This window comes from Furipterus horrens, unplaced genomic scaffold (genome assembly GCF_987537825.1).
Source record: "Furipterus horrens unplaced genomic scaffold, mFurHor1.1.pri manual_scaffold_10, whole genome shotgun sequence".
Lineage (NCBI taxonomy): Eukaryota > Metazoa > Chordata > Mammalia > Chiroptera > Furipteridae > Furipterus > Furipterus horrens.
Genome location: NW_028327180.1, coordinates 61720411 through 61739945, shown reverse-complemented (window position 1 = coordinate 61739945; position 19535 = coordinate 61720411). Strand labels below are relative to the sequence as shown.

Below are 19535 nucleotides of genomic sequence, written 5' to 3'. Positions count from 1 at the left end.
GCGCCGCGGGCCGGCCCCGCCCCGCCCGCCGCGGCTCCGCCCCCTCCCGCGCCCGGTTTCGAGTTTGTTACTTCACTCGGGGAACGAGCCCGGCGGGCATCCTAGAGCCAAGCCTGTGAGTGGAAAGCGCCGCTCGGGAACGGGCTTGGTGCTGTCCTGCTGAGTGCTGCCCCAGCTCTCGGCCCGCGTCGTGCCTCGGGGCGCGCATTTCGGCCCCGGCGCTTTCCCTTCCCCCGAATGGTGCCCGGGTGAGTCCGCCGCGGCTCCCGCACACCAGCGAGCTCTAAGCTCGGCAGACCTCGCCCGGGACTCCGGGCTCAATCTCTGAGTCGCCTTCCCGTGCATAAGTTGGGACGCGCCGCAAGTGTTCACTGGTAAACGGCAGCTGTGTCTAAAGTGTTCTGAGCTGTATAGTAAGGATGTGACCCGGAAACCGAGGCCCGGACGGGACAAGGCTTGGCTTTCGGACACGCAGCGGGTGTGCAGCACAGACTGGAGCCCAGCCCCGGAGGAAGCTGCCCTGGGAGCCTGGAAAGGTGGGCGAGCAGGCGGGTCAGGCCACCTGGAGCCCCGGGACTGTCTGCCTTGGCGAGTCCTAGAGCAAGGGGTCCCGGCTCTCTGCTTTGCTCCCTCATTACTGATGTCTTCATCTCTTTCCCCAGAACAATGTGAAATGTTGATTAAGGCATTTATTAAAGAACACTTGGAGTTCCCTTTTCCTCTTCTATTGTGGTAACATATACATAACAAAATTTACCATGGCAACTATTTTTAATTGTATGGGTCAGGGGCGTTCAGCATGTTCTCTTGGTGCAACCATCACCACCTACTAAACTGGGTGAAGTTTCTTACATTTTCTTTCTTCCAATTAGCAATAATTGCGTCTCAGATAAACCTCATCAGCTATGTTACAGCCACTGTGCAAAGCTAGAAGTTTCTTACTTTTAACTGTAAAACTGAATCGAACCTTATGTGTGATTCTTGAAACCCCCCCCCCAATTAACCAAAAATGCCTCCCACATACAGAGCAGGGGGACGACCCTCAGAAAAGTACAGACTACAGGCAACCCTCTGGGGCCCTGTCTTGAGCCTTCTGGCCAGGGCAGCTCAGAGGAGTTAGGTTGCTCTGTTTTTCCAGCCTGAGGGGTGAGGGTGAGAAGGCTGCAGCTAGTCCCAGCCCGCATCTCATGCACTCTCCGGATGTCCAAGGTTAAGCAGCAGTACAGTTGGAGGTCAAGCCAGGCCTCCAACTGGACCATTTCCTGGGCCAAGAGTATCTATAACAGGCAGGACAACACCAGGAAGTTGCTCCTTCCTGCTCAAAAAGCCCACTCACTCCTGCCTCAGGCCCCAGGCTGAGCCCTCTTCTCTTCGTTATCTCATGCCTGGCCTTCTAGGGGCTGCAGGGTGAAGAGGGCAGGGAACGGGAAGAAGTGGCCCGTCTGCACCCAGGGCATGATGTTCCTCAGTGCAGGCAGTGCCTCGTTTTCAGTGGGATGATCATCACGGTGCAGGGCTGCCCGTGCGTTCACATGTCTGATATTCCTGCGCCTGCCCCCTGAATGCCAGGAGTGTCCCCCGTCATTGTGACAACCAGAAGCACCCCATGTAGTATCCTAGGGATCAGGAGGAGGGAGACCTGGGTCAGCTCCCTCCTTTCAGCAGGTAGGAATTTTTGTGATTGGTTTAGCTGCCAAGGCATCCATGGGGGCTCGATAAACGTGTTTTCCTTTCTCCTGGAAGGGGGTAGTTTTTGGCAGGGAGAGGTGAAACCCCTAGTCCTTGAGGCTCAGCTGTGAGTCAGGGCACTTGCCCATGTCTCAGCTGGGACCTTGAGCAAGTCATTTACTCTTCTGTAGTCTCTCACACTCACCCTAAACTCTTGGAGCAGTCTGTAGGCTCTAAAATGTGAAGTTTGCACACCTGGGGATACCTGGTGTGAGGCCACAAGGGGGCAGCAATGGACCACAAGTAGCTTCCTCCTGCAGCAAAAGGACTTTTGATGTCTGGGGAAGGGGGAACCGTCGGGAAGGTCTGCCTGCCAATCACCCAGCATCGTGGTGCTGCCCAGCCGACTGCGCCACGACAAGCGATTTCAAAAGACAATTCTGCTTGTTTATCCCTAGGCAGACACTCACCCCCTCAGAGCCTCAGTTTCCACACATTTAAAATGGAAGTGGGAACACGAACCACATAGTCTTTCTCCTTCTCAGGCTGGTGGGGGGACCCGTGAGGACCCTGGGTGTAGGGAGGAGAAAACTGCATACTGTAGAGTCGGTAGATTGGTGAGGTCACGCTGGAACACCAAAGGGCACTTGGACAGCCTGTGATGTCTGTCAGCCATCACAGCCTCACTGGATTCCCTGGTGACCCAGACTGACTGGCTGAGCAGAGGGCCCGTCACTTGTCGCCAGCCAGCCGCTTAGGGCGACCGAGGTGAGGACTTGACACACTCCTCCTCCTCAGCCGCGGTGGGGCTGAGCCTCTTCTGCTTGGTGAGGAGGCCACATAGTGGGGGTTAGGGGGACCGCCCAAACTGTGGCTCTCCTTCGGCCTCAGTCCTCCCAGGGAGAAGGCCTGAGATACCATCACTGCAGGCTCCTTCTTGTCTACCACCCCAGAGGTGCTTGGTTGTGTCATCTATGAAATGGGCATATTCGCTGTGTCCATCTCAGGGTTGTTAAAAGGACCAGCTGAAATGAGTGATGTAGAAACGCTTCCAAGACTATGGCCCTTGCTTGGTCTTGGAGTGGGAGGAGCAAGAGAAGTTGCAGTCATGGGAGCTGCCAGGAGTCTGCCTTGCCCTAGGTTCTTCTTGGGTTCCATGCAGCTGGTCCCGCCAACCACAGTCAGAGACCATCCCTGTTTACAGGTGAGGTGGCAAGCTGAATTTTCTAAGATGGCTGCAGCAAGACCTACCCCACATTTTCTCCTTCACATATGATGTGGATACTTTTCCCTTGAATTGGGTCAACCGTTGGTTGTGCCAGAAAGAGACACCATGCGACTTCCGAGGCTTGGCCATGAAAGGTGACGCAGCTTCCAACTGGCTCAGCACAGAACATTCACCCTTGGACTCCAGCAGCCATGCTGTGGTGGGCCCATACTACAGGGAGAGGCCCAGGGTAGGTGTTCTGGCATCTGGTCTTTCAGCTGACAGCCCGTATCAACCAGCCACTGGGTGCGCAAGAGCTTGAGCCACACCACCCAGCTGAGCTGAGAGAAGTACGCTAGAAAGGATTGTTGTTTTAAGGCAACAAGTTTTGGGGTGATTTTCTATGTAGCAGGCACTGCTCACTGGCTCAGTGATGTGACCAACCAGAGGGCTCAGCTGCTGCGTGTCTCCAAACTCCAAACCCTGTCTTTGCCCTGACCCTGAACTACCTTTTCTGGTTTCTGGGGTGGCTCTGACCCAGGGAGAGTCTCCCCATCCATCCTTGCTTTGCAATGGCCAGGTTGAAGCCTGAGGTGCCCTAGGGGCAGTCTGCAAGGACAGGCACACCCAGTCACAAATTAATGGTTTATTACACACAGCAATATCCATCTACAGAGAAGGGAGGCAAGTAGCTGGGCCAGAGCTGGTGGCTGGGACCTTTGTCAGAGGAGGGGAGGCCTCTCTTTGGAGTGCCAACACTCAGGCTGCAGCCCCCACAGAGGCTCTCTGTGTCTGACAGCACCCGGAAGATACTTCTGGCTAGCTGACAGAGCTCCTCTGGGGGGAAGATGGGGGCCAGTGACACCCAGAGTCTGGGCTGGGGGCCCATCTCCTCAGGCTGGCAGTCTCACCACACCCTGCTCTGGATGGGGGGACAGACAGGAAGCAGCAGCCACGCCAGCCTGGGCCTTGCCATCCTCCACACTCAGGGCCCGTGGGACTCCCTGCAGCCAGGTCCAGGTGGTGGTCATCTCAAGTGCTTGGCCTGTCCTCCTGGCCATAGGACACATGCTCTCGCACAGGCTGACTTCTTAAGGCCTAATGAACTTGGCAAGAGCTGGACCTGCTTGGGGTGAGAGCCTTGCCCTGCCCTGGTGAGCCCAGGGCCCAGGAGGGCCTGAGAGGCTCTGGCTGGAGAGGACAGTAGCAGCTGCGGTGGCCGTCATGCCCCAGGTGGTCCCTGGGGGCTCCAGAGCTTCACAGGCAGGCTCTTGTAGGGCAGCTGGGTGGCCAGAGTCTGTTAATTAGGTGACAGAAGGCCCTACCCGGCATCTGTGCAGCCTCACCTGAGCCAGGCACCTTCACCTTCGTCTCCTTCTGAAGACCTGCGAGTTCCCCTCAAGTACACAGTTCCCCAACTGGCCTGTCCGCCTTCCTGCCAGCGTCACATGCTGATTGCGCTGGGGCGGGGACAGGCACACATCAAATGTTAAAGGGTCATAGGCAGTGCATCCCGTGAAAGAAGATCAATATATTACTGTTTTGTTTTTACAAAAATTAAAAATGTCCACATGGATCTATACAGGCCGTGAGCTGGATTCCGAGGATCACTGGAAAAGGAGGGAAAGACTGAAGCTCAGTGAGGAACGGCCCTGAGGCCCCTGGGCTCCCCTCCTGCCCATTTCCTTAGAGACAGGCGGGCCCCATCCCCTGTCCCAGGCTCCTGGCTCCCACCTCCTCTCAGGGGGGCAGTTTGGACAAAGTCCCAGGGGGTGATGATGGTCTGCACTGGCTGGGCCAGGTGCTGAGTGAGCCCCGTGCGACCAACAGAGTGGGCTGTGCACAATCAGCCAGGACTATGGCCCCAGACTCAGGCCACACACTGGAGAGTTAAAACCAGGCTTGGGACAGGGAAGCCTGGCTGTTCAGTTACCCTGTAGGGAGCTGCAGATACCCACCCTCAGGGCCCCTCTTGTTCCCCCACCCCTCCTTGCCTATCCTGGAGACTCCCTGCAAGATACCTTATGCCAGCAGCCAGGCACGGGCAGCCCATCAGTGCCCTGTAAAGGAGGAAGACTTTGGTGATGGGGCAGGGGCTGGTCAGCTCCCGCCCTGGCACACTCCCACCCAGTGTGTATGGGCAGCCCAGGGAGCTCCATGCAAGGTTGCTGGACCCCACTGAAGCTGGACCCAAGGGCCTTCCTGTCCACTCAGGTCACCCAGTCATGGGACAGACCTCTCCTCACTGCACTTGTCCTGACTGTGCCCTCATGGGGTTTTGTTGGGACACCTGTGCAGTAGGCAGAACCAGGAGGACACTGAAGTGCCGGGCTCATATTGGGCATCTGCTGGTTGGGGACGACATAGCCTGGCTCTGCTGAGGGGCTATGTGGCGTCCTGCCTAGTGGCTGTGACAGTGACTCTAGACCCTCACTCTGGGGCCTGAGAGTGTTCAGGAATGGAAGCACATATGGACAATTCAGGAAGTGAGATGCCCCTGTGTGCCACCCATCCTGGTCTCTGTGTCTGGATCTGAGCCGCAGACAGTTAGGAGGAGGCTGGCAGGGTGGAACCAAGGCATGGGATTGTCTGGAGGCATTAGCCATGACTGCTCAGCAATCAGACACAAGAGGAGGAGTGGGGGCTCCTGAGGTGGCCTGGGGGATGGGGGACTGGAGAGGGACAAAGGCTGACCCTATAGCCCTGGGGGACTCTGGGGCAAGAGCACCAATCTGTCCAATGGCTTGAGGTGTGCAGGAGCGCCTGCACACTGCCATGCACTCAGCAGGGGCACTGCTGGGGCTGAGGGGGTGGGAGAAGGCAGGCACCAGCAGCACAGCACAAACAGGCCAGACCGCGCAGGGCAGGGTCTGCTACCCCTCGCCAGGCCCCGAAAGCCCTTCAAGCCTTGCAAGCCCCATGCCCCTCGCTTGCCTCTGCACTTAGGAGTTTCCTGTGTCAAAGACAAAGGCTTCATGACTTGGAGGGAAGTCTCAGCCCAGGGGCTGGATCTGCAGGGCCACCCTGTTCCCTGCTATCCCTGGCACTTTTTGCGTGGGCTCACTGCTCAGACTTTCATGTCTTTTTCTGTTCAAAACCACCTAGGGGTGGGATTAGCACCCCCATTGTATGGATAAGGAGACTGAGGAGCAGAGGGCTATGTGACTTGCTCAAGGCCAGAGGACAGAGCCCTGGCCCTGACCTCCCTTGGGAAGATGGCCACACGCATGGCTGGGGGTCCTTCTCTCCCAGTGGCCAAGTGTGAATATCTAGTCAGGTTTAATTTGGAAATTAAGCTGTTTTGTTTTCCCTGTCTTTTCTGAGCTCTTCTGAAGAGTCTGATGTGCAACCTCTGCTGCCTTCTAGGAAAACTGAATTTTGGTTATTTTAGACACTGGGTTGGTCAGACCATCCAGGGCTGTGGGAATGGGGAAAGGAGGGGTCTGTGGCACGTGGAAGAGAGGCAGGGGGACAGCATGGGGCCATCCTGAGCTAACAAAGCCCCCCTCCAGACGGGATAGACACTGAGAGAGGGAAGGGCGGTCCCTCCCTCCTTTATGGATAAGGAAGCACAGCAAAGGGGGGCAGCGACCCCAGCCAACAGAGAGGGCCTCCCTTCTATAGAGGGTGCGGGTCTCCCAAGCTGCACCCGTGGTGGGGTCAGGCCAGAGCAAGAGGACTCTCTATGATGAGAGTGGGAGTGATGGTGGCCCTCGCAGTGCAGGCATCCCAGGGCGGGCCAGTGGGGCCTCTGGGACTTGCAGCTGAGCTCTGAGGACAGAGAAGGTGCTGACAGGAGGCTGCAGAGACCTTGGTAAGCACTCCCTCCTGCTCCGACACATACCACAGGGCATGGCTGGTCCAGGCCTGGTGGTCCGGGCTCGCCCTTCTGGCCCTTCACTCCTTTCCGGCCGGGGATGCCTCGCTCACCCTGCACAAGAAGGGAGATAGGGGTACAGCCATGGTTGCTGAGCCCAGGACACCTGCGGCCCGCTGACAGGTGGCCCTGGGGCTGACAGGTGGGCTGGCCCTGCTGTCGCACCCTGGCCTCCGCCTGTCCACCCGTCTCTCTCTGACTGCTTCTTGCCTCCCATGTCCTTGCTGCCTCCTCCCTCCTCTTCACCTGCCTCCCTCCTCTGTCCTCCTGCCCCACCTCCTCTCTAGCTGCCCCACTTTCTCTCCACCAGCCCACCTTCTCTCCACGCTCGCTCCGGTCGCCTTTCTCTCCTCGGGGTCCGGGGAAACCCTGACAACAGGAGTAAAGGTTAAACCTGGAAATGAGGTTTGAGGTTTGCTCCTCTAATCTGCCTCTCTCTGCCCCTCCCTCCATGTTTGCGGTACTAGCTGGCCCAGCTGTAGCTCCTAAGGGACATACATGCTAGGTACAGGCTGGTTTAGGGACATGCGTGCCTTTGGAACACTGCACGCCTTCCTCTACAGGAGAACACTGTCAGAGCCTGTGATGGAACCCCGGGCAGAACAGCTGCCAAGGGGCCTCTCCTCGTGGCAGGCAGTTGTGTGCAGCCATCACCTGCCCAGATGAAGCTGCGGATGGAGATTCAGGAGACCCACAGAAGTTTATGTCACTATTTTTGACAGACCAAGAAATGATGACCTATCTCCTCTGGCCTTGACTCAAACTCTTGTACACCCACCCATCTGTCCATCCATCCAACCAACCAACATTTCTAAGCATCCAGTAGGAATGGGGCTGTGGTCCAGGTGCTGGGTACAGAAAAATAGATTTGATGTGTTCCTTCTTGTATTTATTATGTAGTTTATTTCCTATATCTTATGATTTGTTTTTAATTCTCACCTGAGGACATGTTTATTGATTTGAGAGGGGGGAAGGAGGGAGAGAGAAAGGGAGAGAAACATCGATGTGAGAGAGAACACATTGGTTGGTTGCCTTGACCAGAAATCAAATCCGTAACCCTTCAGTTTACTGGATGATGCTCCAACCATGAGCCACACTGGCCACGGCATGATGTTTTGACATCTTAAAAATCTTGCTGGCTGGGGAGAGGCTGTCCCTCCCAGAACCAGCCAGTTCTTAGAGATGGCAAAGGGCTAGTCTGGGAGTATGCCTTTCAGACGCAAGCCAGCCAATCACCCTGGCACCCTCATATCTACCTCCCATATACCAGAGCAGTATTTCCCATCTGAAATCACCCCATGGCCAGGTAGCAGGCAACCAGAGGCCACCCCTATGGCTGAAGGCTGCTGAAATTATTCAAACTGGCCAATCCTAATTTGTTTCCCCTGCCCTGCCCTGCCTTGCCTTTCCCATGGAAAAACCAGTGAAAGTGCTTCTGGGCTTTCCCTGCTCCTTTCTGCCTCCAGACCAAACCTGGGGCTTTCCCCTGCAATCTCTCATGTCCTTTTCTTAGGAAATGTAAGGAATAAATTCTCTGAAAGGCATTGACCCCTCTGTGTTGTCGCTCAATCACCTCCATAAATTAAACCCCTTGGGTACCGATGTGACACTTCCCTCACGGTCTAACATGGCAGACAATAGGGTACAGAAGGTGACAATCATGCTCAGTGACAGAGAGGTCCTGGGAGAGAAGGGCTGCCCTGTGAAGGTGTGATGTCTGAGCAGACTTCCAGTTTTAGCGGGGCCTGGAGGAGTGGGTGCCAGTAGTTTGCCAGGTAGAACGATTATGTGTGGCTTTGAGATGATGCTCTGAGCTCCAGGCCTCCCAGAGGCAGCTATGGCCGTGGGGTCTTTAGCTCTGCCCTACTACCTGCCTGGGTCCAGATGGCATCTCTTGACCCTTCCCATTGATGGAACTGCCCCCCCCTCCACTAGTCAGAAACTCAAGTTAGCGTTCCTCCCCTTCCTCATCTGCAGTTGCTATTCAAAGCGATATTTTTCTCCTTAAAGTCCTGTATCTGGTTACTATTTCCTTCCAAAAGGTACTTGATTTTCCTGATGACCCCCCTCCTTTCTCACACTTTAGTGATTCCACCCCCAGCTCCAGGATGGAACATGTCACCATGCATTTCTCTGGCCAAGTGATAGTTCAACATTGATCCAGCTGGGGCCAATAAGAGGTGATAAGACTTTTTCTAAAAGAGTAGAGAGTGAGGCAAATATTCTCTCTCCAGGATTTGGGCCGGGAGAGGTGCAGGTCTGGAGCTCTTGGCTCCATCTCATCACCATGTGGAACATGGAATGCTGCCCACACAGAGGAATCAGATACAAGAAAGGATGAGAGGTTGGGTTGTGTTCACATATTTGAGCCGCGGATCCATGTGCTGCACTTTGGGATTTTTCAGTTACGAGTCAGGTTAAACCAGTTTAAACGGTGTTTTCTGCCTCTTGCAATCAACAGACACTTGATCCAATCAACATTGGCCCAAAACTTCCCCTCTTCTTCCCACAATACTGCCTTAGCTGAAGTCCCATCATCTGTCACCAAAATATTGCAATAGGCTCCTCACTGCTTTTCCCACCTCCCCACTTCAATGCATTATCCATCCACCATCTGTTCATGTATCATTCACCCACCCAGCATCCATGCATCCATCATCCATGCATCCATCATCCATCCATCCATAAAGTACCTGTCTGGGCTGTGTATTGGACTTGGCACTGGGAACAAAGGGGAAACCAGGCAGTTGTAGTCCCAGTCCTGACAAAGAGGATTACACCCAAGCCAACCAGGCTAGGTTACTGTATAGGCAACATGAGGGCAGAAGCTACACACAGTAGGGACCTGTTCATAGTGAATGGTGAGATACTTACATCCAGTCCCGGCTCCCCTGGCTCCCCGGGTCTGCCCTGAGGAGAGACAAAGAGATGGTGTGAGGGGCTGGGAAGGGGTGCTGGGGATTTCAGACCTGTAAGTTGTTCACAAGCCCAAACTCTGGTCCTGGGGCCAGTGAAGTGCAGTGGTTGACCCCTCAGGGCTGAGCGACCTTGCAGATGGTCAGCCACAGTGGGAGGCGGGGGGCGGGCAGGCATTAAAGAAAGGTGGCTACCTTTTCTCCTTTGGTTCCTGGTAGCCCGATAAGGCCCAGTGGGCCAGCTGGCCCCTGGATGGAAAGATAATGAGTTAAGAGGCATAACAGTTACAGGAACTGGCACCTCTAAGGACAAACAAGCCTCATGACACTCACAGGCAGGCCGCTGGGGCCTCTCTCCCCTGACTCTCCCTTTTCTCCCTTTGCTCCATCCAAACCCTGGAAGTGGAGAGGGGACAACAATCAGACAAATGGAAGGACAGGAAATCTTGGGACTCATGGGGGCCCAGATGTGCAGGGCAGAGGGACAGACTCCAGGCTCTGATAGGTTTGGCCCGCTTCCTTCCTGAGCAAATAATCAGAATGAGCTGCGGGTGGGAGCGTTTCACCTTTTCCCACATACGGGCCCCTTCAGTACTGATGGTAGGTGGTTGTGGCTATACCCATTTCACAGATGAGGAAAGAGAGGCACAGAGTGGGGCAGGGACAGGCCCAGCTGCACAGCAAGCAAGTGGTAGAACTGACTGACAACTCAGTTTCCAAGCCCCCGCCTTGGCCTCTGGCCCTGACGGCATCTGCCTCTTCTAAGCATGATGGGTGGGGAGGGGCTTGGGACAAAGCAGAGCCAGAAGCAGCACATCTGGTCGGTCACATGCTCGGCCCACTCCGGGTGTCCACGACTTGGAGTTCCCTAGGTGGCCTCGGAGCTGGGGAGGCAGAGATGTGTGTTCCCTCAGGGTGGGGTTCGCAGAGAGGCCAGCTGGCCTCCGCACCTGTGTGGCTTGGGGCCTGGCACACTCATGGCTTTCATTTAAGAGCAGAGGAGGCCGCATTATGTAACACACACCAAACCCAAGACTTCATGTCAAGACTGTGGGCAGTAGAGACAGATAGATGTACACATGGAAGGTGAAAGGGGGAGGAGCAACAAAAAGGGGGCACAGAGAAAGGGGAGGCGTACATCTAGGCAGAAAGCAATTGACTGGGGTCCGGGCAGAGGGAGAAGGGGAAAGAGCAGGGCCTCAAGTGTGGGCATGGGGGGCACCAACTCTGGGGGACTCAAGAGTGTTCAGGCCCTGGGAAGATGCAGGGCTGACCTGAGGCCAAGCGTGGGGCTTCCCTCGGCCCATTAGCAAGGCTTTCTGGAAGCATCCAGGCTGTGAATCTACAGCAAGCAGGGGCATTTTCACCCATGCTCTAGAACTCACCTTGGGACCCTGGATTCCCTGCAAGCCCTGGAGGAGGAGAGAGCAGGTCAGGGCCAGGCCCTTTTGTAGTGGTCACAAAGGCTTGCGGGCCACTTGCTGGCCCCTGCGGCCTTTACCTCCGGCGCCTCCCAAGCCCAGACCCTGGCCCTGCTGTCCTTGTGTGACATGTCCTCCCCCACTCCCACTCTCAAGGCATTCTCCCCTTCCCTGGCCACAGCTCTGGGCATGGACCTGCCAACCTTTTGTATCCCAGCTACTGCAAGCCAAACATGCTTACCATGGGACCTGGAGGGCCAGGAGGGCCGGGAGGCCCTGGCTCCACTATGACCTGGGCCTAGGAAAGGGTCAGAGGTGGCTTAGTCACACAGTGCCATGTCATCCCTAGCCTGCCCACACTTGCGCTCCTGGGGCGCTGGTGGAGCCTCCCTGGGCGGCAGGCCTAAGCCATTGCTTCTTGCCCCCAGGAGGCACTGCCTGGTGGGAGGCCCCCCACTAGCGTTCGGGTCTTAGATGGGCATTAGGTTGGAGGACACAGCCCAAGGTCCCTTCACCACCCCTCCCCTGGGTTTGATCAGGCCAGGTGGCCCTGCTGTTTCAAGGCTTCGGCACCAGCTGGCCTCAGCCAGGCACTGGTCCTCAGCAATCCCCCTTACCAGGCTCTCGGGCAGCTTGTCAGATGCTGGCTCTCCCTTCTGCTCCTTGGGGCTGTGCGCACCCTGTAGGACAGGACGACCTCAGCCTTTTCTATCACCAGGATTGCCACCCATAGAGACCAGACCTCCCCTGCCCTCCACATGTGGGGCTTCTGGTGGCAGAGACTTGCCAGGTTGGCCTCTGCAGCTTGAAATACTTGTCCCTAGATCAGCAGGTGTTTAGAAGGCACAGTGGCAGCTGTACGCTGGGGCAGGAGGGTGACTAGGGGCCCTGGAAGCACTACCTCTCTCACTAACTGAGCCTTATGGACAGACAGTGGGCATGAACTGGTGGCACCTGGTGGCACCTGTTGGCACCTGGTAGCTGCTTAGCTGGTCAACTCTTCCTGTCTATCCATGCCAAGACCAATGGCAAAAAGGACAGTGGTGGTGACAGCAGGTATTTACTGTGTGCCAGCCACCATCCTCAGACCTGTCTGTGTGCTCCCTCATGGGTGGAGAAGTTATAACCTCCATTTTAGAGGCGGGGAAGCCGAAGACCATGGGATTAGGTGGTTTGTGCAGGGTTCTGGTCAGTAAGAAATGAAGCAGGACGCAATGGCCAGAACCACGGTGTAACCGCCAACTCACTTCCACTGACGGCCTCCTCAATTCACCTTTACAGAGGCCCGGGGGGCAGGGTGTTCTATAGGTGAGGAAGGGGGCTCAGGGACTCTGAGCAGTGTGGGCTAGGAGCCAGGCTTCCTTTCAAAGGCCCTGCGGCCGCAGGCCGGACCACGGTATGAGGCCCCGGCGCCAGCAGGCATGTTCACTTTGGGACCCCGCATGGGCGAGTGGGGTGGATAGACCACGCGGCCACTTACTGGGAGGCCAGGCAGGCCCATCTCGCCTGCTTCCCCTTTGGGTCCAGCTGGCCCAACCTCTCCTGGGTCTCCTTTTTGTCCTTTGGGACCCTGAAAGCCACAAAAACAAGGGGTCAGAGGGGCTCAGCAGGAGTTCCCCATTTCCCCACCCTGAGAGGTCCCCAGCTCTTTGTTCAGGCCAGGCCAGATCCCCCACTTCCTTGTTGTGGGTCCCCACCTCCAGCCCAGGTGGCAAATGCATTGAGGGTCCCAGACAGAGGTGGTGGGAGGCACCCCTACCTGCCTCACTGCACACAGGGTTACAGGGTAAGTGGCAGGGGGAGTGGAGCAAGTGGGAGTGGGAGGCCATGAAGGGGCACTTATCGGGCCCTGGGCCAACTCTGCTCACCTCTCAGGAGCCAGCGAGGAGAGCCCCCTCCTCTACAACCAGCCAACCACCCACAGAACCACAGTCTAGCCACCACGTTCCCCGACTCAACCAACCGCACAGTGACCACGATGTGCCGCACACTAGGGACTCAGTGCTAAGGATGCAACCACAAGTGCCAGGGCCCCCACGGACACTGTGGTGTCTGAACGGGATCACATGCGTGCACACTTAGGTGCTGGCAATAATGCTGTGAGCCGGCGTCGCAGACTCTGCTGCTCAGCCGCAGGGCGCGGGCTGAGTCCTCTGGGCATGGCTGCCTCGCCCTCCCAATGGCCCTGCCGGCACCCGCCCCTGCAGGCGAGGAGTCGGGGCTGCTGGAGAGTGACCAGTGGGCCCAAGGCCTGAGGGCAGGACCAGAATTTGCACACAGGTGGCACATGTTCTCCAAGTCTGTACACGCACACACGTACACATGTGCTCGTGCGCACGCAGAGCATGACACTTGGCACCCACGTCACCAAGGAAATGAAAGGCTCTCAGACCTTCTCTCCATCGATTCCGGGGGCACCTGGCAGCCCGAGCTCGCCCTGGAAGGGAACAGAGAGCAAGAGGGGTTACGGCGTCCACAGCCCCCGAAAGGGACCTGTGGCTGGGCTGCTGCCCCCAACCCGCGTCCCGTTCCGGGCCGGGTCCCTGCAGTTAGACCTCCAGGAAGGTGCCCACTGGGTGCCCAGCCCCATGCCAGGAGCTGGCCATCCTTCTCCTCCATGTCCTCAGCCCGTACAGGCAGATGGATGTTGCCTAGGACTATAATGTATAGGCTGGTAGGTCACATTTTGGAAGCTGATGCTCATAGGGTTAAGTGACTTGCTCCAATTCACACAGTCCAGGAACAATGGCCGGACCAGACCCTGTCTGGTGTCACAGTCTTGGGTTTTTTCTCCTGAGCCAGGTGGGCAGGCTGTAATGATGTATATAGGCCATAGGAACCGCCACATCATCTATGGGACTGTGATGTCACTTGGGGCTGATTTATGACTTTCCATGCGTGAATCAAGCTTCCCAGGGCATAGTGTAGCTAGGCCGGGAAGAAGACACCTGCTTGGTTAGGAAGTAGCAGCCCCTTTCCCTGAGCTCCCAGAAGCCAGACCGGGACACAGGGAGACAAACAGAGGGGGCGCGGCACAGAGGAGAGGGGAGGTAGGCTCTAGAGACAACGGGGTTGAGGGACCATACAACTGCATGTGCACTGACCTTGGCTCCGGGAGTCCCTGGCAGCCCTGGGGGCCCTGGAGGACCCTGTGTGCAAAAGTCAAGCCAGTCAGTGTTTAGGCTGGGCCTGCCCCTCACCGCCAGGCTGCCCCTTCCACCCTGGGGACCAAGGCCCTGTTTAGCTGGGCTGCAGTGGGGCGGAGGGCGCTTAGGTAGCCTGATTCTCAAGCAGTCAGGTTGGTCCTGTGTCTCGAGGGAGTCCTGGGACAAGGCTCCAGGCATCAGGGAAGTACAGAGTGTCCACTGCCATGGAGAGCTCCGAATCCCTCTGCCCTCAGAGCCAGTTCATCCAACACCTAGATTTCTTCACAGCACTGCCCTGCCTAGGGTCCTGCGGCGGCTCCCTGTTGCCTCTTGAAGCTGGGGTTCGATGCCAGCCCAAATCTGTATCCTCAGCAAGAGCCTAGCACTGCCTTCTCTCCTCCTCTGTGACCTCTCTGACCATCAGCTCTGTTGCCTGCTCTCCCCTGGTCCCAGGGAGCTCCTGCGTCACGCAGGTAGGGGATGGCATCTCCAGGCTCTAGGTCTGACCCCATGCCCAAGGTGCTGTCCCAAATAAGGCTTCCAAAAGCCTGCCTGCTCACCATGGCTCATCCTCAGCCCCCAAACTCATGTCCCATCCCACAGGCCACACCCCCAAGTTGCAGTCCTCACCACTCCGCCTCCTCCCACCAACCTACTCCCTTCTTATTGGCTGCTCCTTTGAAAAGTCCTGTCTTACTGTGTCCCTTCATTTCACCCACTCTCCTCTCAGCCCACACTTAGTGCCCACCTACCCCGGGGCCTGCCTGCCTCCAGCTGTCCCCACATCCACTTTAGTTCACCTTCCACACCATCCCCCTGCTCCTCAAGAGCCAGCCAGGCTGCCTGCTGCCCACCCAATGGAGTCACCATCCCAGTCTGGCTCCTAGAATTCACTTCCTGCCTCCTTGGACTCAGCGAGCTTCTCCCATGGGCTCCTAGCCAGCTTGGGACACACCATGCACATACACGCCCTTGGCCATGCCACACCATGCCACACCACGCCACACCATGCAGGTCTGGGTGGCCGCCGTTACCATCAGTGTGTACTTCTCTGAGGCCTGTGGGAAATAACTGGAATTGAAGCTCAGGTGTGGTCAGGTGCTGCCATTTAGTCTGGTCTCTGATGATTGTCCCTCCCTCAGCCCAGCTCTCTTCCCTGGCACCCAACTTCTCCTGCTGGGCAGGGTACAGAGGCCACACATCTCCCTAGGCTCAGTGGCAGTCCTGTCCCCCACCCCACCCCCCGCCATGGTCATTAGAAGACATAGCCCTGCAGCCTGAGTTCCCTGGGAAGACCCCAGGAGGCCCTGCTGGGGCTGGGCACTGGCAAATGCTCTGCCTCTTGCCCCTTTTTGCTTTGACCTGTGGGGAGCTCGGGCCTATACGAGCCACATCCATAGCAGCTCTCAGCATAGCATTTGGTCTCAGCACAGCACCTGGTGACATTGGGGTCTCTGTGCTCTACTGCCCTTGTGTAGAGCAGGATTAATACACAAAGTGAGCAGACATTTCCTCAGGATGTGAACAGCAGGGTGCATCTGGTCTCTAGGAGCATTACCTTGAGGGCATCCAGGATCCTGCCGTCATAGTCGATTACCACCGTGTCTCCTTGCTCGCCCTTGAAGCCCGGGGGGCCCTGGGGCAAGAAGAAGAGGACGGTTCCAGGGAGGAGCTACATTGGCAGGTGAAGCAGCAGCCGTCACTGTGTCTCACCCAGAGAACCTGTGATGGGGCCACAGATGGCCCCCCACAGGTTCAGTGGCACTGCCCATCCTCAGGTTTGGTCCCCTGGCTTTCACTCTGCACCAACACCTGAGCTCAGTGACAAAACGTGCAGGAGCCAGGCAGGAGTGCATGGGAGGAAGGGTGACCTGGGGCCAACTGAGGAGCGTGCCCCTCCTGATCAAGGTGGCAGCAATTGGCTTTCAGGAGGACACTGAGGCCCCCTGAAGCCCATCCCTGAATTCTCGAGGGAAAGTGGGAAGCCTAACTTTTATGTAATGTTCTTCAGATTTTTAATGTTGGTAACAAACACAGACACCCAAATGTTCTGAGACACTGTGTGGCCTGTACCTTGGTTTCCCACCTCGGGCAGAGGCTGTGCGTACCATGCAGACATGCCCACTCATTCCCGGTAGGAGCACCGCCCCCACCCGCATGCACATGGCTTACTTGTGTGTCCACACAGGTGAGTGTGTCCACACAGGGGAGCATGTGGCTGCTGGCCCTGCCCCTCCCTGTGCCCTCCCCTCCCCACATGGGCACCTCTCTGCTCTGAGAACAGCAAGGTCCAGGAGCACTTTGGTTCAGGCCTACGGCTGGGCTGGGTTTCCCTATCGGCTGCCTCCATGGTCATGACCTCTATGGAACTGGACAGTTTACAGTGACTTCCCACCCTTGGAGCTTCATTTAGTCCCAGCCACCTACAAGTCCAGGCTGCACGCTTAGACCTGGTTTCTGGAGGAAGAAACCAGCCTCTGGGGGCATGAGGGAATACACTTGCTCGAGGCCACAAGGCTGAGAACAGGATCCAGGATGTCAGCCTACAGGGGTGCTGATAAAGGCTGGTTACAGAAGGTCTGGGACCTTGGCAACAACTGGAGTGGCTGTGCTCCTGGTGACAGGAACGAACCTAGGCATGGGACTGGGAGAAAGGCCAGGTGCCCCTAGCAGATGTAGCGTGAATGCTATATGTGACCATTGAGGGTCTGTGCCAGGAAAAGATTCTCACAGGGCAGACACTCACTTGGGAGAGAGGAGCGAGAGTGGAGGTGTTGGACCCCTATTTTTACACATCCGTATTTGAATGTTTTACCAAAAGCATATATTGTGAGACTAGAAATGAAAACAAAAAACAAAAAAACTCTAGGCCCTGGCCAAGCAGCTCAGTTGGTTAGAACATTGTCCTGGTATACCAAGGTTGTGAGTTTGAGTCAACCAATGAATGAATCAATAAGTGGAACAACAAATTGATGTTGCGCGCTCTCTCTCTCTCTTCAAAAATCAATAAATTTTAAAAAAATGAAAAGAATCACTAATGAATGATTATTAAAAAAGACTCGCAGCTCCTGGAGCTTCACTGCTCCCCAGGGGCCTCTGTGGACAGGACTTATCAAGCTCTGGCCCTAGGATCCTATTCGGTGATTAGAGGGGAGACAGCTTACCCGCAGCCCTGCCGCTCCATCGGCTCCTCGCTGGCCAGGCTCCCCCTATGGAGACACATGGCCGCAGCCTGGTGTGCACAGACAGCTGAAGTGTCCCTCCCCCAGTCCCCTCCTCCCCAAAGGACGCAGGGCCTCAGGAATGAAGCTCCTGGAGGGGGGTCCGCAGAGCCTTCCTCTGACCCTGCGTTGAGTAGTGAGAGGCCACTGAGGCCCAGGAGCCCGAGGCTACATGGTGACTTAGTCTTGTAGTTCACCCAGACCCAACGCCCCCCTCCCCCTGCAGGCCAGCCTCTGATGGCCAGTCCAACGAGACCGAGACCCCAGACCCAAGGATCCAAGCCCTCCAGGGACTCCCAACTTCAAAAGTCAACTTGAAGGTGAAACCCCACCGCCTCCCGGTGATAGGCTGCTGCTCTGAAACGGGCTGTGAAAGCTGAGCAGAGCACTGGGAAGTAACCTTGGGCCCTGGCGCACCGTCCACACCATGCTCTCCCCGAGGCCCCAAGTTCCCGGGCTCGCCCTGTGGCAGAGACACTCCCGTGAGAGCAGGCAACAGGGGCCAGTCAGGGGCCACCTGGGTCTGCTGGCTTCCGCAGTCGGCCTAGGAGAACAGGGCCGAGCCACCGCTGGGGAGGGAACTCAGGGCTCCCCCTGCCTGGGGACCTGGAACCACAACTACCTTTGTGCTGAGTCTTGGTGCAGAGTCGGGGCAGCTTGGGCTTAAGAGACATTTTGGAGGCAGGCTGACTGGGGTTTGGAGGCTGTCCTGAGGGGTTGGGGGAGTCAGAATGACATCTATTCTTGGCTTGGGGACAGGGTGAGGCGTGGGACCCCCTAAGATGGGCACCAGAGGACTTGAGAGGACAGATGGCCTTTGTGAGGTGCCAGGCCTGTTGATGAGCGGGACCCAAGGCCTTCCTACTGTCTCTCTGGTCCGGGTCCCCACTGCCCACCATGAGAAAGGGCCAGGATGGGGCGCATCCCCAGGCAGATGGGGCCCTGGGAGACGGAGGCAGGAGGAGGTCAGGACAGGCACAGGCCCTACCTTGGGCCCTGGAGGTCCAGGCAGCCCTGGCTGGCTTGGCGTCCCGTCATCCCCCTGAGGAGAGAGGGGTGGAGGCTGCAGCCCTCAGGCCTGGATACCCTGGTGGGGCTCTTGGCCACCCCTTTCTAGACTGCCTGGCATCACTATCCACTCCTTGTCTCAGCACCAGTCACACTGGGACAGACAGCTTTTCCTCCCCTCCTTATCCTTCTCTGCCAGGGATCAGGGCAGATCCACTTCTGTCCCCTGGGCCCACTAGCCGTGGGCCAGCCCAGAACGGGCCTCAGCAGGTGTGTGCAGAAGGCATGGTGAGTAAGTGGAGAAGAGGGAATCCGTCCTTCAGTCAACAGTGATCCTGTAAGCACCTTCCGTGGGCCAGGTAGGCGCAGTCCCTGCTCGATGGGTCAGAGAAGGCCAAGGGCAAAGAAATATCCAGAGAAATGCACAGCACCATGCTGGCAGACAGAAGTGCCAGGCAGAGAATATGGGGCGGGGGTGGAAGTGGGGGGCCAGGATGGAAAGGGACTTGGGGACGGTGTGCTTCTGTAGGTGGCTGGGGACAGTCTCCCAGGAGAGAGAAGCTGTGCTGAGGGGCAGGCCCAGCTGCAGGAAGAGGTAGGAGAAGGCCACTCTGGGTCAGTGGTTCCCAGACATGGGCAAACATTGGCCTCACCCAAGGCTGTGTGGACATGGCATAGACCACCCCCAGTGTCTGTTTTAGTGGGCCTGCGGTGGGCCCCAAACAGGCTTGTCTAATAATCCCACAATGCTGCTGATACACTGGACACTTTAAAAACCACTGCCCTGGACCCTGAAGTGGGAATAAATTTGATGTGTTTGAGGAAGGGAATGAATGAGTGAATGCGTGAATGAGTGAATGAATGGATGTGATCCTGGCTTCAGAGACACCCAGTGTGACACCAAGGAGAAGGCCACCTTGGGTGGTCCCCATTCCTGCCCCATGCCCAGCCCCTGCTCTTCCTCCAGCCACTTCCCACACCACTGCAGAGAAGCCCCTCCACAGGCCCCTCTCACCTTCTTTCCTGGAAGGCCAGGCTCACCCTGAGGGGAGACAGCGGGAGTGCAGAGAAG

The 19535-nt window shown here is 57.0% G+C and overlaps 1 protein-coding gene across 1 annotated transcript in view; it reads right to left on the bottom strand.

Moving 5' to 3' along the window:
• Nucleotides 1–3506: 3506 nt before the first annotated feature.
• COL23A1 (collagen type XXIII alpha 1 chain) overlaps nucleotides 3507–19535 on the bottom strand; it is a 340482-nt gene continuing 324453 nt past the window's right edge. The window contains exons 12-29 of the mRNA XM_090287896.1: nucleotides 19479–19505; nucleotides 18444–18497; nucleotides 17856–17918; nucleotides 17399–17443; nucleotides 15793–15870; nucleotides 14193–14237; nucleotides 13481–13525; nucleotides 12569–12658; nucleotides 11706–11768; nucleotides 11330–11386; nucleotides 11053–11079; nucleotides 10001–10063; nucleotides 9863–9916; nucleotides 9627–9662; nucleotides 7068–7121; nucleotides 6720–6806; nucleotides 4897–4935; nucleotides 3507–4485 (exon numbers count right to left, since the gene is read on the bottom strand). Coding sequence (XP_090144022.1) covers nucleotides 4483–4485; nucleotides 4897–4935; nucleotides 6720–6806; nucleotides 7068–7121; nucleotides 9627–9662; nucleotides 9863–9916; nucleotides 10001–10063; nucleotides 11053–11079; nucleotides 11330–11386; nucleotides 11706–11768; nucleotides 12569–12658; nucleotides 13481–13525; nucleotides 14193–14237; nucleotides 15793–15870; nucleotides 17399–17443; nucleotides 17856–17918; nucleotides 18444–18497; nucleotides 19479–19505 — 930 coding nt within the window. The 3' untranslated portion in view covers nucleotides 3507–4482. The remainder of the gene's footprint in view (nucleotides 4486–4896; nucleotides 4936–6719; nucleotides 6807–7067; nucleotides 7122–9626; nucleotides 9663–9862; nucleotides 9917–10000; nucleotides 10064–11052; nucleotides 11080–11329; nucleotides 11387–11705; nucleotides 11769–12568; nucleotides 12659–13480; nucleotides 13526–14192; nucleotides 14238–15792; nucleotides 15871–17398; nucleotides 17444–17855; nucleotides 17919–18443; nucleotides 18498–19478; nucleotides 19506–19535) is intronic.